Source organism: Piliocolobus tephrosceles, chromosome 2 (genome assembly GCF_002776525.5).
Source record: "Piliocolobus tephrosceles isolate RC106 chromosome 2, ASM277652v3, whole genome shotgun sequence".
Classification (NCBI taxonomy): domain Eukaryota; kingdom Metazoa; phylum Chordata; class Mammalia; order Primates; family Cercopithecidae; genus Piliocolobus; species Piliocolobus tephrosceles.
In genome coordinates, this window is record NC_045435.1 from 5,932,354 (window position 1) to 5,951,683 (window position 19,330).

Consider the following 19,330-nt stretch of genomic DNA (forward strand, 5'->3'; position numbering starts at 1 on the left):
ATAGATAGATAGATAGATAGATAGATAGATAGATAGATAGATAGATATTGTCATATATTCTTCTTAACGGTTATATATAACGGTTATATATACAAGAGTATATAAAATTGTCATATATTCTTCTTAACGGTTAAAGTAGGTTTCACTTTTTTCTCCTTGCATTTCCAGGCTTCTCTTCTAGATTCTCCTACCTAACTACTACTTAGCATTCAGCCCCATTTTAACTGATCAAAAAGCTCAAGCTACCACTTTCTTTTGATTAAGATCAAGCACTGAAACAAGGCTTTATTTTTATCAGGTGAAGATATGTCTGTAAAGTATATGGTGGGAAGTGATCAAAATAGTCAGTGTGATCCTTACTATCAAAGGAAATACCAAGCTACATCATTAGAATTTAAGAAGCAAGCAACTACAGACACCTAGAAAGGCCCCCACTGGTCAGCATCACATCAAACCTTGTCTAGCATCATGCCATACAAAGTATTTCCCTTCTCCTAATGTATAACTTATACTTTATCAAACAAAGCTTAGTTATATCTGTTTCAATTTAAAAAACAAGCAAAACAAAAAGTGGAATTGACTTTACACTGTTGGGGACAATATCTACTTCCTCCTTTCCCTCTAAAAATTAAATTTAAAACTAAGTTGAGGCCAGGTGTGAGCCACCAGCACTTCAGGAGGTGGAGGCGGGCGGACTGCTTGAGCATGAGAATTCGAGACTAGCCTGAGCAACTCAGTGAGACCTCGTCTCTACAAAAAATACAAAAAATTAGTCGAGTGCAGTCTTACACCTGTGGTCCCAAACGCTTGGGAGGCTGAGGTGGGAGGATCACTTGAGCCCAGGAGGTCGAGGCTGCAGTGAGCCACGATCACACCATTGCACTCCAGTCTGAGTGAGAGAGACCTCGATCAATCAATCAATCAATAAAACTAAGTTGACCTAATAAATAAAAGCTGATAAAAAGAAACACAAACAACTCACAACAAACCATCAGGCTTTACTTTATTAAAAGCCTTGCCCACACGTAGCCATTAAAAACAGTTCCCACAAAACCATTCATCAGCTCTCTAAACTGTAAGCAGGGTCTTTATTTCTGCTCCTTCAGGATCCCTCCTTCCTTACCTTATCCACACTCCTTCCAGAAAGGGAAGAATGCCCTTGTGAAGAAGGGGTGGGCCTCCAACCACTGGGGTTTGTTCTGAGTGTGGAGAATAGCCCCAGAGAAATCAAGAAGTTAAGAATGCTGGAACATACCCAGACTCCCTCAGGAGGAGCCAACTCCATTTCCAGAGTCACACCAATGGTAGGCCCAATGGATGGCTTTGCTGCAAGGATGCGATATGGACCACCATAGGTCTGGCTGCTTCCTTCTACTTAAAGCTACTATAAACTTGGAGCTAGATGAGACAGAACCAGGGGAGAAACAACTGGAAATGCCCACCTCTATTTACAACCCAGAATATTAGAAGTGAAAGGCACCTGTGAAGTGACATGGTCCAGCTGTCTTATCTCACACATGGGGAAATGAAGCCCTAAAAAGTAAATGACTTGTCCAAAGTCATACAGCTCATCAGTGCCATAAACCTCAATGAGAACCCAGTGCTTCCATGAGTACAACAGAACACAGCTATTGATCAGAAGCTGTCACACATCTCTCCATGGTATGAGTACCTCTTTAGTCCTACAGAGAAATAAATGTCTCCTCACCTGATAACCTTTCTTCAGGCACCTGAGTGAGCCTACTGATTTCAAAGCCGATGTGGGAAAGGGTTATGAAACAAAAGGCAAAGTACCAACCTGGAACAAATGTTGTAAGGTATTCAAACCATTGCCTGATTGTTGAGTCACCAAATAAATGCACCACTTTTCTTTGTAAGCACTCTGTAATGTTGTCAGGGTCATTAAACTGACGCATCTTAAACTTTCTGGGCCTCCACTGGTCTTTATAATAATACCCAGAAGGAAAAGTTCCTGAGCCTTGAGATAGTTCTAGAGTGTTAGTTTCTGTAAAGAAAAACGAAAAACAAATATTTTAATATTCTCGTCCAACAATAGATGAAAAATGTCCCAAGAAACAATTATGCCCATGTATTTGTTAGACTGATGGCATGTGGGAAATATTTCCTGCTGTCAGATCTCAAATCCCAGACTTCTCTCCTCATTAAAAAAAGGTTTTCTACAGCCATAAAAAAGAATGAGTTCATGTCCCTTGCAGGGACACGGATGAAGCTGGAAGTCATCATTCTCAGCAAACTAACACAGGAACAGAAAACCAAACAACGCATGTTCTCACTCATAAGCAGGAGTTGAACAACAAGAACACATGGACACAAGGAGGGGAACATCACATACTGGGGCCTGTTCGGGGGGTGGGGGGCAAGGGGAGGGAGAGCATTAGAACAAATACAAGGCTTAAAACCTAGATGATGGGTTGACAGGTGCAGCAAACCACATGTATACCTATGTAACAAATCTGCACATTCTGCACATGTATCCTAGAACTTAAAGTAAAATTAAAAAAAAAAAAAGTTTTTCCTTTGTACAAAAATGGGAAGATCTGAAATGGTCATGAGCGTGTTGGTGGACAGAAAGGAAAGGAGGGACTTTCAGCATTCCCTCTACTTACATTTTTTTTGAGATGGAGTCTCACTCTTTTTGCCCAGGCTGGAGTGCAGTGGCACAGTCTTGGCTCACTGCAACCTCCACCTCCTGGGTTCAAGCGATTCTCCTGCCTCAGCCTCCCAAGTAGCTGGGATTACAGGCATGCACTACTATGCCTGGCTAACTTTTGCTTTTTTTCTTTTTTTTTAGACAGAGTCTCACTCTGTCGCCAGGCTGGAGTGCAGCGGCGCAATCTCAGCTCACTGCAACCTCCACCTCCCAGGTTCAAGCAATTCTCCTGCCTCACCCTTCCAAGTAGCTGGGACTACAGGCATGCACCCAGCTAATTTTTGTATTTTTAGTAGAGACAGGGTTTCACCATGTTGACCAGGATGGTCTTGAATACTTTTGACCTCATGAACCACCTGCCTCGGCCTCCCAAAGTGCTGGGACTGTAGGCGTGAGCCACCGCGCCCAGCCAATTTTTACACTTTTAGTAGAGACAGGGTTTCACCATGTTGCTCAGGCTGATCTCGAACTCCTGATCTCAAGTTATCTGCCTGCCTCAACCTCCCAAAGTGCTAGGATTACAGGCGTGAGCCACCATGCCCAGCCTGATTACATATGTTTTTATCAAAGCCAAATATAAAGGAAGACAAAACCCAAGAAGATGTGTGGACATAAGCATTTATCCAGCATTCTCCCAGAATAGAACAGTTTCTCACCCACATGCCTGCAAGGCAAGTAACAACTTAGACTAATATTTTACACATACGGAGTGGTATTCATTCACTGTTTTCATCCCATTAAAAGCAAAATTACAATCCATGAATCCTACCTTCAAATTTTAATTTTAATTCCAAAAAAAATCACCTAATATGGAGAACAAACTAATGGCAGACAATCTAACGGATTATTCTCCATAATACAAAAGGTTCAGAAAGTCTTTATACATAATGAACAATGCTAAAAATATATCACCAATGTGTACTCCTGGTTGTAACCTAGCTACACATAACACAAGCAAAAGGACACCTTTCAGAGGGAGAGTCAACACCCTTCTGCCCTAACACCTCCTGTAGAAAATGCCACTGTGGAAACGACAAACATTCTATGCTTCAAAACAGATTGTAATGGCTAATATTTCTTGCAAGTTTACTCTGCATCAGACACTATTCTGAGCAAACATATTATCTCATATTCTCACAGTAACTCTTTAAAGCAGGTACTATTGCTATTTCTGCCTTTCAGAACAGCTAAACAACTTGACCAGGGTCCCAGAGCTGAGCTAGTAAGGAGCAAAGTCAGCACCTGGCCCAAGCAGGTGAGCCCAAAGCCCACGATCTTAACCACTGTGTGCTAGGTTAATTCTCAAAAGCAATGTTTATAGATGTTAGCCTTTCTTTTTTTCTTTTCTTGAAGGTATATATTTATTCATTTCTAACAATTATTCAAACCTACTAATCTTTAAGAAACCACCAGTTTACATCATTTTCAGTCACAACCTTTATCAAAATCCAGTCATTCTATAGTCACCTATTAAGCCACAATTTGGAATCTAAATGCTTACATAACTCAGAAATTTAAGTGAGTCCCCTATTTGTAACTACTTTTAGCTTATTTGACTTGACATTATCTGTGTTACTCCAAATTATTTTGGTTTTTATCCCTCCAAAGAAGATGCTCTATTTGACAAGAGTGCATATCTAATCTTTTTTCTTCGGCATCTGCTAATTCTTTGCAGATTCAGAGCCCAAGTAGAAAAGGAAACTGAACGCTGATTTTAAAAAGCTTTATTTGGCCACTTTGGGAGGCCGAGGCGGGCGGATCACGAGGTCAGGAGATTGAGACCATCCTGGCTAACACGGTGAAACCCCGTCTCTACCAAAAATATAAAAAATTAGCCAGGCGTGGTGGCGGCGCCTGTAGTCCCAGCAGCTTGGGAGGCTGAGGCAGCAGAATGGCGTGAACCTGGGAGGCGGAGCTTGCAGTGGGCCGACACCGCGCCACTGCACTCCAGCCTGGGCGACAGAGCAAGACTCCGTCTCAAAAAAAAAAAAAGCTTTATTTGGCAAATGCGATTATCAAAGAAAAATTGGGGGGGCGGGTAGGGTAAATATTTCCTTGGCTTGTTCAGAAATAATTTCTCAACACGTTATCAAGTGTAGCTTTACCATGTCACTGCACCGTGTGCTAAAGCTCCCTCATTATATCAGTACATGGAGTGGCATAGCTAGAGAGCTCCAGAGACGACACCTAGGGCCCACAGTAGAATGAGAATTAAAAGTAATTTTGATGTTACAATTTTTTACCACTGTTAATTCAACAGACTCCGTTATTCTGTGTCAAATATGCATTATAAAGGAAAGTATACGTCACACAGGAAACAATCACCATTTCCATTCAAATGTTAATTATATTTACTACCAGAACTAAGTCAAGGAAAGCAAATCAATTACTAAATCTGACATTAATTCTTTAAACATGCTGCATGTTACATGAGAAAAATCATAGTTTTTAAATGAAATGCACACACCTATATTGCCCCCTAATGGTCAGTTGGGACAAAAACATTTCCTGACAATTTTAATACGATTTTTAAGCAGTCTGTGGCTGTTTAAACGGTGTTTCTTGGAACTCAGAATGCATTTCATGTAAGAGAGCTGAGATATGAAAGTCTCCGAAATAGATGATATAACCCCTAATTTACTCTTCACATGGAATAAAAATAATGAAAACAAAAAAATAAAAATGAGCTACTATTCAACTTTCTGGTTATCCTGAAAATTGCTGGTGAAGGAAAAAGTTTAAACGGAGGTGGTTGTAAAAGCAGATATGAAGATTTGGGCAAAACCAGAAGGCATATTTTTTATTATTTGAAAGTAACGTCCCTGTATCTCTAAAATGTCTTGGCTTCTCTTTAAAGCCCATGGTTTGCCTCTTTGTAACCCATTAGCCACAGTGAGGGCCAAAGATGGAACAAAACAAAGGAGAAAAAGGCAGAGAGATAAATTTCCCTAAATAATCCAGAAAGAGCTGGACAAAAGGAACACAACGTGAATTGAGGTGGAGTGGGGCAGGGAGGGCCGCGGGGTGAGCACGGGCAGCAAACCTGTCCCTTAATTTTATGGTATGGAATTGTCTGCAGAATTAAGAACAGTAAAGGCAGGGCAATGGGGAGTACACAGTTTATAAGGAGGAAAAAAGACAAGACAGAAGAAATGGGATCAACCAATTCCCTGCACCAGAGATTGCCATGAGCATAGGAAGCTTGGGATAAGGTCAGTAGGGAGGGAGAGCCCTCGGCAGGATGAGGAATGGGGACGGTGTGTATTGAACTGGCTAGAAACACTCTGCCAAGCGCTGGGAATATGAGAAGGGCCCAGCTACACGGTAATTGTAATGGCTTGAGTTTGAGTTTACGCCTTGAATTCCCCCATGAAACTCTGGAAATTTACTTTTCTGTCCTATATATTTTAGTACCCTAAAACCTCTGCATTTTACAGAGGAAAGCTAAAAATGTTATATAGATAGAAATTCTATAAATTCATAGACTGTTGAGTGGGACCTCAGAGAGTAGCTAGTTTGAATATCTTTTTTTTTCTTTTTTTTTTTTTTTTTGAGATGGAGTCTTGCTCTGTCACCCAGGCTGGAGTGCAGTGGCGCGATCTCGGCTCACTGCAAGTTCCGCCTCCCGGGTTCAAGCCATTCTCCTGCCTCAGCCTCCCGAGTAGCTGGGACTACAGGCGCCCGCCACCATGCCCAGCTAATTTTTTATATTTTTAGTAGAGACAGGGTTTCACCATGTTAGGATGGTCTCGATCTCCTGACCTCGTGATCCACCCGCCTCAGCCTCCCAAAATGCTGGGATTACAGGTGTGAGCCACTGCACCTGGCCATCCAAATATCTTTTTTTTTTTTTTTTTTTTTTTTTTTTTTTTTTTTTTTTTTTTTTTGAGGCGGAGTCTCGCTCTGTCGCCCGGGCTGGAGTGCAGTGGCCGGATCTCAGCTCACTGCAAGCTCCGCCTCCCAGGTTCACGCCATTCTCCTGCCTCAGCCTCCCGAGTAGCTGGGACTACAGGCGCCCACCACCTCGCCCAGCTAGTTTTTTTTTTTGTTTTTTTTTTTTTGTATTTTTTAGTAGAGATGGGGTTTCACCGTGTTAGCCAGGATGGTCTTGATCTCCTGACCTCGTGATCCGCCCGTCTCGGCCTCCCAAAGTGCTGGGATTAGAGGCTTGAGCCACCGCGCCCGGCCCCAAATATCTTTTAAAGATGAAGAAAGCAAGTCACAGAGTGACTTGACAAAGTTTCTCAATGAGTATAGAGGCAGGTAGTGGTAGATGTGGTACCATTTACAAAGACAAATACATTTCACTGATATATTGAGGAGGCTTCCTTCCCTCAAATGATTTTTATATGCAGAACATGGGCCCTTTGATTTTCCAGGTTAACTAAATTAAAGACATTCTATATCAAATTCTTTTTTTCAGCAATTGGAAAGTAGTTGTGTTTAAAATAGCTTTGTCCCTTTGACATCTGCATCCAGATAGTTAAATTTTTAAAAAATAAAACAGCTTTGTCCCATTTGTTATAACATTTATCTGCCATTTTTTAGAAATCAATATCAGATGAGGTCTCATCCATAAAATGCCTAGTTTCATTTTTACTGCATAACATGAAACACTATCATTCACTTCACGATCTGTATACTAGAAGGCTGATACATTTCACTACTGTAGACCAGACACGGTGGCTCATACCTGTAATCCCCAACACTTTGGGAGGCCAAGGCAGGCGGATCACTTGAAGTCAAGAGTTCCAGACCAGCCTGGTCAACATGCAAAACGACATCTTTACTAAAAATACAAAAATTAGCCAGGCATGGTGGCATTGTGCCTGTAATCGTAGCTACTTGGGAAGCTGAGGCAGGAGAATTGCTTGAACCCGGGAGGCAGAGCTTTTAATGAGCTGAGATCACACTACTGCACTCCAGCCTGGGGGACAGGGCGAGACACCTTCTCAAAAAAAAAAAAAAGTAACTACTGCAGGCAAACCAAAGCATCAAGACATCATTGGCCATACCTCCTAAACATGGTTAAGGGGCAGTAGGGAAAATGCTAGATGAAGAGTCATAGGACCTAGTCTAAGCCTGACTCCACATCTCCAACTCTGAGACTTCAGAAATCATTTAAACTTTCATCTTATTCCCTAACTATACCCTCAAAGTCTAGCCTAACAGAGAAGGAATCAAAATGATGACACAATAAGTGAAATCTCTGGACTCTGGTTACATCATCCATAAAATGGGTCAACTACTAGCTATTTTGAAGGGTTACTGTGAAAATTCAATACGGTAATAGTGTGAATAGTAAAGCGCATGCTAGAGTCCTGGAAACATCTTGTATGTTCTAAACGTTCAATGACTTGGTCTAGATGGTAGTTATTTTATTAGTTTTCTGTTGCTGTGTAACACATCACCACAAACTTAGTGGCTTAAAAACAAGGGACATTTACTAACCTGCAGATCTGCAGGTCAGGAGTTTGAGACCAGCATAACTGTATTCTCTCCTCAGTCTCACGGGCTGAAATCAGGATGTTATCAGGGCTGTGTTCTCTGGAGAAGAGCCTTCAAAAAGGTCATTCAAGGCCAGGCACGTGGCTCACGCCTGTAATCCCAGCACTTTGGGAGGCCGAGGGGAGCAGATTGCTTGAGCTCAGGAGTTCGAGACCAGCCTGGCCAACACGGTGAAACCCCATCTCTACTCAAAATAGAAAAATTAGCTGGGTGTGGTGACACACACCTGTAATCCCAGGTACTTGGGAGGCTAAGGCACAAGAATCGCTTGAACACAGGAGGCGGAGATTTTCAGTGAGCCACTCCAGCCTAGGAGACAGATCTAGACTCTGTCTCAAAAACAAACAAAAAATAAACAAACAAACAAAGTTCATTGAAGTTACTGGCAGAACTCAGTTACTTGTGGTTTTAAGACCCATTTCCTTGATGGTTATCAGCCAGGAGATGCCCTCCAGCTCCTAGAAATTGCCTATATTCCTAGCCATGTGGCCCCCTTCATCTTTAAAACCAGCAACAAATAATCTCCCTCACATGGAATCCTTCTTTCTTAAGCAAGAACATGGCCCCTGTTAAGGGCTTATCTGATCTAAGGTCAGGTCTACCTAGGATAATGTCACTCTCTTAAAGTCAACTTTGTCACATAACATAATCAAATCACAGGAATGATATACCACCATATTTACACATCCCTCCCACACTTAAGGGGAAGGAGATTATGTAAGAGCATAGATCACTGGAAGTCATCTTAGTATTCAACCTACCACAGCTACAAAGATAAACACAAATGTAAAATTTCATTGTTCTTATCTATACTGTTGCTATTAGATCGAGTCTTATCCTAAACTCTCAGTAAGTTCCCCCCAAAAATATAACCTCAAGTTGTTGATGAGGTTAGAATCTGTCAAGGTTCCTGAGCCACTTAGCTGTGATAATCTGGGGACCACATTACAGGTACTAATGAAAACTCAGCAGTAATTCTGGCACTAGGAAAACCTGACATAAACCAGATGCTTGCCCTTAATAAGGTAGTCAACTAGAATTACAAACTGTTTTCCCTTGCTTTTGACTGGAATTATGACCACAAGTAGCAGTAGCACTGGCAATCTCAAGCAATCTAAATATGAATCTTAACAATAATTTTACCTTGTAAGAACATTAATTAGCTAATACATAAATACAATTTCATAGGGGAAAAAACTTCAAAATATAGAATTCATAAGTGAAATAAAAGTATAAATACTATAAACCCCTTCTAAGGCTAAAGCAAAGAAAATACAACACAATCCTCAAATACCTTGTGGTGCCAGAAAGTAAGGAAGTGTTCAAAACAAACAAAGGGATGAGAGCACACAGGGTGACAAAAGGGCATAAAGAAGCCAAACTGAAAGCGTTCCCAACTGCCAAAACTGGAACAATTTGAGCAAAAATAAAAGAAAATAAAATAATGATGGAATTGGATTGGATTATAACCCAAAGAATGAAATTATCATGAGTCTACACTGATATAAATACTTAAAATGAAGGGACAACTCTTCTTTGCAGAATTCCAACTAATAAATGTTGAAAGAATGAGAGACATTAAAAGTCACAATTAGAATGCCACCAAAATCATTGCCACAGGCAACATCTGATGAACCTTGATGAATGCTAAAATTAGTTGGTGAAAGTTTAAGCAGAAACAGAACGTTTGCATAGAATGAAGCAACAGAAGGAAAAATACGAGCCCTTTATTTAGGGTCTTTGAGTGCCCCCTGCTGGTCAATAGAGTGCTATTCAATGAAGTTCTGCCAAGCTGGGTTCCTTCTATATTCCATAAAGCAATTGCCCTTCTCTTTTCTTTCCAATTATATACCTGTTACAAGAAGATGGTTTTCCTATTAAAAACCAGGATATTCTGCTCCTACTAATTCATACTTTCTTCCTCTAAAGGTATATCAAAAGGCTCACTAATTACCAAATCTATCTTCCCTTTAAACAGAAGAGTAAATCATAAAACCACAGCCACTTCCTGGTTGATCCTCAAGACTTGTCAGGTACACGTAAACTTTCCAAAGTTCCTTCCACTGACCATCCCTGGGACACCTAGGGACATCACAATAAGGGCAAGCCAGTCGAAGACTGTGAGAAAGAAGGACAGATCCAGTAGTGGGAGACAGGGCCTCCTGAGGATGTCAGACATGGAGAGTGTTTAGAGCGCAGTACTACTGAAGGACACCATGTCTACTGACATCTTGACAATCTAAGCAATCTAAGGCCCAAACAGATAAAAGATAAATATTTCCATTACTGATGTCTCATATACAGAGCCTCTAAAATTAGTAATTCATTTGGTTCAAGTAAATCAAAAACAGCTCTTCGTCAGGAAAAGACTGGGAATTCTTGTGGCATATGATAGTGGAGACAAGAGATATAAACTGGCAGTGCCCTGGCTGCATATGGGCCAAACAGATTTCATTTAGCCCATACAATATTTTCAGAGTCTTGAATTAGATGTCAATGTTCTAAAATCTGGAGATATCACATTTAAAAAATCAAAGTTTCTGGTTTCTCTTGGAAAAAACAAATCTATGGATCTGGCCATATAGGGTTTGTTTCTACATAGTAACAAAGCAGCAGAAACTGAAAAAAGGCTGCCCCTTGAGATGGTCCTTGCTTTTCAGTTCCTTCCCCACCACTCAAACAAGGCATGTGGCTAATATCCACTCTGCCTGATCCACATGTATTAAATATTGAGCCCCTGAAGCAAAAGGGTTTGCAACATCTACAGAGTGGAGTACTGTTAGTTAATACACTTTTAAAAGCTAGAAGGACCTTGCCCGCCATCTGTATAAGCTTCATTAGTGACGTTCAAACCTTCTTTCTAACAATCACGATAGCTAATTATATCTGTTCTGCAAGAACATAACATAAACATTTGCTGCTCTGAATTTTGTTCTTTTACTATTAATATTCTACAGCAATAAATAAGAGTCACCCAAAAAGTTTGTTAAAACATGAACTGCTGGGCCCCACCAGCCAGGGTTTCTGTTTCAGAGGTCTGAGATGGGACTTGAGAATCTGCAACTCTATCAGGTCTCCTGGTAATGCTGATGCCATTGATCCACAGATCACGCTTTGAGAACAGCTGCTATTCTCCAACCCAATGTTTTTTATTTTAAACATTTCCATTATAATTTTACCCATATTTCTCAAGTATCTCTAGAAAAGCAATGCCCTACACAACTTTTTGTGATGATGGATAAATTCTACATAAAACGCTGTCTACATATAGTTATTCGGCATGTGTGATTAAATCACTAGATTTTTGAATTTTATTTAATCTTAATTAATTTAAATTTGAATCACTACATGTGACTAGTTGCTATCATATTGGACAACATTGTTCAAAGATTCAAGGAACCAAACAGAAGAGGGCTGGCAAGAGACGAAAATTTTTACATGAGCATAAATAGCAAAACTCAGCCATGCACACGTCTGCAATCCCAGCACTTTGGGAGGCCAAGGTGGGAGGACTGCTTGAACTCAGGAGTTTAAGACCATCCTGGGCAACACGGTAAAAATTTGTCTCTGCAAAAAAAATGCAAAAATCAGCCAGGTGTGGTGGTGTATGCCTGTAGTCCCAGCTACTTGGGAGGCTGAGGTGGGAGGATCGCTTGAGCCCAGGAGGTCAAGGCTGCAGTGAGTCAAGATTGTGCCACTGCACTCCAGCCTAGGTAACAGAGCAAGATCCTGTCTCAAAACAATAAAATAAAATAAAATAACAATAAATATCAAAACTTAGAATTACGCACATAAGATCTGATTTTTTAAATCAAACAGTACTTTTAATATTTTCCATTGTGCCCAGAAGTAACTATGGCATATAAGTTTTTGCAGCATAAATGAAACGACAGAGCCTCAACCCACTTAGTAAGAAAAACAATAAATCATCAAGCTTATTCTTTTTTTTTTTTTTTTTTTTTACCTTTTATTCTCCTGGGAATCACAGTTACCCAATCAGGTCCACTGGAGTTGATTGGCATTTTGATATTGACACCACTTTAAGAGGAATAAAAAAGCACAAGCTCAGGTTCAGGAACATTTATTTTCAGATATATGTCTTTACTTGCAAATGATAAAATGACTAATTTCACAGAGCCTTATGATGATGAAACATACTTATGAATGTTAACCAACATAAATAATAAACTGGGTCTCTTGTAATAAGCAGGTTATATGTATATAGAAACTGAAAAAAATTAAATTGATTCTTAAAATTTCACTCCACTGTATACTGCTAAGAGTGCAAACTCCAAAATGACCAATTCTGGTTTGAATGATGTACTCTCCTTGGACTCAGAGAATGGCTCACACTGATAAGAATGTCTACTTTGTCATTATCTAGTTTTCAGGCTGCAAGTTCATGCTGCATTAAGTCATGTATCTGATTCCTTAGGCCTTTTCCAGATCTCAGAGGAATCCTACGTGGGACACTTGCCCCCCAGATATTTACTTATGCAGTACTTTGCTCATCATTACCAGGACTCTTTAGTGTCTGTTCCCCTTACTAAAACATGTACTACTCGAGGGAGGCAGCAGGGGAAAAAAGTAAAATAAAATAAAACATATACTACTCGAAGACAAGGGTGATGCCTCATTCATCTTTGTATCCTAGCACAGGCCCTGGTCTAGAGTCCACACTCGGTAAATATTTTTGGAGGGCTGCATTAAAACGTGGGGGAGGGTGGAGATAAGGAGAAAAGCACTAATTCTGGGCAACTATTCCAAAAACTGAGTCACAATAAAACTAGGCCTCACATACTTAGACCAAAAACAAAAAAATAAAATGTTAACTCCCCAAACTCTTGATATGGGAATGTGCAGTCATTTTTTATTATTTCATCAATTTCAGAAAAAACTGTTTATTCAACAAATAATTCTTAAGCTTCTGAAGCCAGGTACTGTCCTAGAATCCAGGGCTACTAAAGTAAGCAAAACAGAGCATCTCCTTCTTCACGGAGCTGACACAGAGGAGACAGACAAAAAACAAGTATTGAAGGAAGTATACAGGCCTGGCCACATTAGAGCATAATCGAATTTCATAGCTTAAATAAAGTGATTTTTAAGACAGCACATATAAACTACTTTCATGAGTTTAGAGTTTTATGGTAAGAAAAAATATATACAATTTACTTGTCTATAGTTATAAGAATTATATAATTATTATTGTACAATAATTTTCTTGCAAAAACATAATTTCCTCTGTAATTTTCCTGCCAAAATATTGGGCCGCAATCTAATCACATGGAAAGTGAAAACAATAAAGCAAATCCAAAGTAGACTGGGCATGGTGGCTCACGCCTGTAACCCCAGCACTTTGGGAGGCCAAGACGGGTGGATCTCCTTAAGGCCAGGAGGTTGAGACCAGCCCGGCCAACACGGCAAAACTCCATCTCTACTAAAAATACAAAAATTAGCCAGGTATGGTGGTGCACGCCTAGTAGTCCCAGCTACTCGGGAGGGTGAGGCACAAGAATCACTTGATCCCAGGAAGTAAAGTGAGCCGAAGGTTACAGTGAGCTGAGATCACTGCATTGCACCCCAGCCTGGGTGACAGAGCGACACTCTGTCTCGAGAAGAAAAAAAAAAAAAAATAAGTAAAGGACATTCTACAAAACAGCAACATCAAAATTGCCAATGTCATACAAAACAAAATAGGCTAAAGAATTCTTTTGGATTAAAGAGATAACCAAACATACTGTGTAAGCATAGATTAAATTAGTTAAAATTGAAAAGATAGCTATAGAAGTCATTATTGGGACAACTGAAGAAACCTGAATACCTAATATGAACTGCATATTAAATAATAGTACTATAACAATGATAGATGTCCCAAATGTGATCATTACGGTTACATGTTAGAGAAAGTCCATTTTCTTAGAAGAGGCGTATTTATGGAGTGCAGAGCCATGATGTCTGCACCATACTCTCAGATGGTTCAGAGGAAAAAATTATACACAGATACATATAAACACAGAGAAAGAAAAGCAAAATGTGGCAAAACATTAATAATAGTGAATCTAAGTTAAAGGGTATGAGTTCATTGTTATTATTCCTGCAATGTTTCTAAAGATTCAATATTTTTAATACAAAGTTAGAAAGAAAAAAGCAGCAATCATGCTAAAATAAAAGGGAAATGTTGTAGGTGATAAGCCCATTCTTTCAAAAGGCCTTCCCTTATATTAATAGGATCTTTAGGGAAACCCCTGTTGTCCTTTCCAAAATTAACACTTCTATTCCCTTATAGATAAAGAACAAAGATGACATTCCTCTAATTGTTCAACTGTCATTTAGGGAACCAAATACCAAGGCTAAGATTCTTAATTCTTTCTGGTTTAAGTAAGGTTATGAGTTACCAAGGAAGAGAAGTAAAAAAGGTTACCAGCTCAACATATTTGGGCCATGAGCTCAAAACAGTACACCCAAAGATCCCCCAAAAAATCAATTTAAATCTTTTTCTTTTTCTTTTCAGATGGTCTTATGCAATATTTCAGAACCTAAAGAAAATAAAGGATGGAAAATGGAAACCAATTATAAGGACTCTGTCAAATGTTTGCTTTCCAAAAACTTACACGACCTCAAACATTGTTTTCTCAGCAAACTTCCAGGTAAATAGAATTCTGCAATTATTCTACAACACGGTACCATCAACCAGCCTCACCCAGGACATGCAAGTAAGGGCAGGGACAAACACATTATTTTATCCTTGTGGGTTCACGAGTGTTTTTTGTTTTTAATGGTAGAATTTACAGTCAGAAATACTTTTAAGTTTTACACTAAGTCAGCTCTCTAAACTTTCTCTATTTTCCACATGGAATTTGAGTAAATTACTATGCTTCTTCCTCTTTGCTAGACCACTAACTAGACTGACAACATAACTCTATAGGGCAATTATAGTTACCAATCATTTACTATAGATTTCAAAACAATTATGACACTGGAATTAGAATGTTCCCAACACAAAGATGATAAATGCTTCAAGCAATGGATACTCCAATTACCCTGATTTGATCATTACATATTATATGCTTTTATCAAAATATCATATCTACCTCAAAAATATGTACAACTAGTATGTATCCATAATAATTTAAAAATCTAAAAACACAACTCTAACGGAGCATGGTGGCTCACATCTGTAATTCCAGCCCTTTGGGAGGCCAAGGCAGGAGGACTACTTGAGCCCAGGGGTTCAAGACCAGCCTGGGCAACATAGTGAAACCACATTTCTACAAAACATACAAAAATTAGCTGGGTGTGGTGGTGCACACCTGTAGTCTGACACGGGAGGTGGCGCACACTCGGGAGGCTGAGGTGGGAGAATCGCTTGAACCCGGGATGCCAAGGCTGCAGTGAGCTGCAATCATGCCACCGCACTCCAGCCTGGATGACAAAGTGAGACCCTGTTGCAAAACAAACCAACCAACCAATCCTCTAAAATAGGGTAACTGAGTAGTCTTCATACATAGGCAAAAAAGTACACAGAAATAAAATAATCTGCTCAGTCACTAATAAACAGCATATCTGAAACCTGAACCCAGGAATAAAATGAAAAAACTTGTTTTGGTTTTGTTTGGAGGAGTTGTGAAATTTAATTTTGTTTTCATTTTGTACTGAACCATAGAAAACACTAGTCTTCTCAGCAGTACAGTAAACACTGTACATTGAGTAGTGCTCCCTCTGCTGGCCTTCCAAAGGTATGGCATGAATCCACTAGACATGTACATAATCCGGTATGACCAAAAGCTGACTTCAGGGTGGAAAACTGAAGGGTTTTATTTTAGGAGCTCCTACAAACCACATACTTTATGGTAGCAACTTTTCTCCCATCCGGTAATGAGTGGACATAAACTATGAAATTTTTTAGGGTGCCCAGATGTACTTAACAAAAATACCTCCCTTTCATCCAAGAAAAAAATTCTCTCTACCAAGGACTGTTTAAAAACAATATACTCCATTAAAAAGTAAAAAACCTGTATACATTCTTTCAAACAACTGTACTTTTTTGTTGAGGCAGGGTCTCAATCTGTTGCCCAAGCTGTAGTGCAACTGTGATTACAGCTCACTGCAACCTCAAACTCCTGGGCTCCAGCCTTCCTCCCACCTCAGCCTCCCAAAGTGCTGGGACTACAGTCATGAGCCACCACACTTGGCCAAAATGGTACTTTTTAACCATGTAGCTTTTATAATTTTTTATTTCTTAGTAATGTTATGAAATGTTGAAGAAAACACAAATTATAATTCATATTGGTTCCATATTCCTTTCTGCACATTATTCTATGTATTTATCATCATGCTGAAAATATTTCATGCTTATATTTGAAATAGAAATTTGAACACAATACTGTAATAATTTCAACAACTATATAGCCTAAAAAATATAGTTTTCTGTGGCATTCCTGACTTCCTATGCTTATTAAGTAACCCAGCAATGTTGCCATATTCATAGTTTTTTAATCAGTATGTTCAAATGATTTTAAAAACCATTATTATGTTACTTTTTAAAGTTTCAGTTCGTTAGATACAAAGATAAAACACCAGCCTGACTACTAGGCCTACCAGCCTGTTCTTGGATTATATTTTTTCTTCACATAAAATAGATGAGGTCTTGCTATGTTGCCCAGGCTGGTCTCAAACTCCTGGGCTCAAGCGATCCTCCCATTTCATCCTCCCAAAGTGCTGGGATTACGAGCATGAGTCACCACCACACCTGGCCCTTAGATAACTTTTATCTGTTCTGTGAATAAGGGATTTTACTTACACAGCTACTGTGCAAACACGCTTTGTGGTTCTAAAGTAAAACAGATATGAGGGTAAAGAAAAAAATTCAAGGGTAAAAGGTCTTTAATTTGGACTTAGATAAACACTAAGCTTCACTTGTAAAACACTAACGAAAAATATAAATCTATGTTTAACTTTTTATTCACTACCTCTTCTGAATTGGGCCACGTTGAGAGAGAGATAAGAAACACATACCCAATACCAGAAAGTCTCCTAAATGGGACAAGGACAGTGGAAAAGAACTCTTCAAATTATCCCCAAGAAAAAGCAGCACGTACCTCTGGAAGAAAGCACTCTCTGCAGCAGTTAGGAGACCCTTCAGGTATCCACCTTTGAAATGGGTAATTCTGCTGCTGCAAGGGAGCTTCTTTGGTTTGAAGCAGAACCAGGGCTCCCCAGTGTAGAGGTCTGTAAAGTTACACAGGGGCAGATTCCCAGGAAGACACACATTGCACTCAGTAGTTTCAGAAATTCTTCCCGAACGGAAGAGACTCTTGAAATAGACCCTGTCTGGTTTATCTTCCTGTAAGCGCTGAAGAACTCTGATCCCTTCACTGGGGTGGACCAGAAATATGGACACTTTAACTTTGCCTGGCCATAACAAAGTAAAGAAAACCTTGTAAAACCCATTCTGGTAGTCCACCACCCTGCCCACAGCCCCAGCCTGCAGCTTGGGGGAGTGAATTCTGGCCTGCAGGTAGTCTCCACCATACTTCTTGGGCTTTCTTTGAAAATCCTGTACATGAACCAGCACCTCCAGCTGGCTTCCCACCTGAAAGAAGGCAGCAGAGTTCAAGATGACAAAGTAGCTGGAAGAAGGGTCAGTGCTTTTCACAAAGGGAACTGGGCCCACATCAGGAACCTGTCGGTGCAAGGCAGCCAGCAAGGAGTCCTCCTCCATGCGCTCCTGGCTGGACAGGGTCTGCTGATCATAGCCGCAGTAAGGATTTCGGCTAATTCCTGTCACCTGGGAGGAAATAAACTGTCCACTGCTGTCGATGAATGTGGCTGAAACAGTCTCATGGTCCAAGTACTAAAGAAGAAGACACAAAACAACAGAAATTACCACTATAATAGGTCTCTGTATTTTCGGCATAAATTCAGAGGGCTCCCCACACTTCTGCAAGTTTGAGCTCCAGGAGCTCACACAGTGAGTTGGAGCTCCAGGATTCTCACAGTGAATATCAAAGAAAAAATCCCCTTGGGCTTCCAGGAAGGGAAAGGGAAAAGGACCCATTTTGAAGTAGGCAGAGCACTGTGTTGTTCTGAACAACGCTGCCCCTCAAGAGAAACCACTTTATCAGAACCTAGCCTACTGGAGTTTTATCAGAGCCTAACCAACCCGAGAGAAGGGAAGTACCCAACTCCAGCCCACGTTAGCCACCCAGTCCAACCTAAGATGGTAAAACACCAAGAAAAAAGTAAAGGAACGGAATGGAGAAAGATATACCATGCTAACACTAACCCAAAGAAACCAGTAGCAGCTATATTAATTTCAGAGCAGATTTCAAAGCAAGGAAAGTTATCAAAGATAAAGGGGGTCATTACATAATAATAAAGGAGTCAATTCTCAAAAAAATAAATAAATACATAACAACCCTTAACATGTAAGTACCTAACCAATGAGTATCAAAACACGTGAAGCAAAAACTAACGGAGAAATAGATGAATCTACATTATAGTCTAAGACTTCAACACTCCTCTATCAGAAATACACAGATCCAGTAGGCAGAAAATCGGTAAGGACATAGTGGAATTCAACAGCACCATCAATAAACTGGATATAGTTGACATCTGTAAACTACTTCATATCAAGCTCACATGGAACATTCACCAAAACGGACTACATTCTGGGCCATAAAATGCACCTTAAAAAATTTTTAAAAATAAAAATCATACAATGTCTTCTCTTAAGCCATAATGAAATTAAACTAGAAAATCCCAAAATGGTATACAAATGGGTAACATACAAAATCTCATGAGAAATTTTTAAATATTTTAACTAGGTGAAGGTGAAAATATAATTTATTAAACACTATAGGATGAAGCAAGAGAAGTGCTTAGAGGGAAATTCATAGTACTATACATATTTTAGGAAAGAAAAATGACCTAAGAGGAATAATTTAACCTTACATCTTAGCAAACTAGAAAAAGAAGAGCAAACATATCCAAAATAAGCAGAAGAAAAATAATAAATAGTAGAAATCAATGAAGTTGAAAACAGGAAATTAATAAAGAAAAATCAATGAAAGCCAAAGTTCGTTTTTAAAAGATCGATAAAATTGATAAGCCTCTAGCTAGGCTAAGAAAAAAAAAGGGAGAACACAAATT

The 19,330-nt window shown here is 39.6% G+C and overlaps 1 protein-coding gene across 11 annotated transcripts in view; it reads right to left on the bottom strand.

Moving 5' to 3' along the window:
• NXPE3 (neurexophilin and PC-esterase domain family member 3) overlaps positions 1-19,330 on the bottom strand; it is a 41,662-nt gene that overhangs the window by 4,191 nt on the left and 18,141 nt on the right. For 10 of the 11 annotated variants that reach the window (XM_023212337.1, XM_026457076.1, XM_023212369.1 and 7 more), the window contains 3 exons: positions 17,278-18,032; positions 12,144-12,217; positions 1,799-2,005 (listed from right to left, as the gene is read on the bottom strand). In XM_023212337.1, the coding sequence (XP_023068105.1) occupies positions 1,799-2,005; positions 12,144-12,217; positions 17,278-18,032 (1,036 nt within the window). The remainder of the gene's footprint in view (positions 1-1,798; positions 2,006-12,143; positions 12,218-17,277; positions 18,033-19,330) is intronic. The other variant, XM_023212359.1, reaches the window with a different exon arrangement.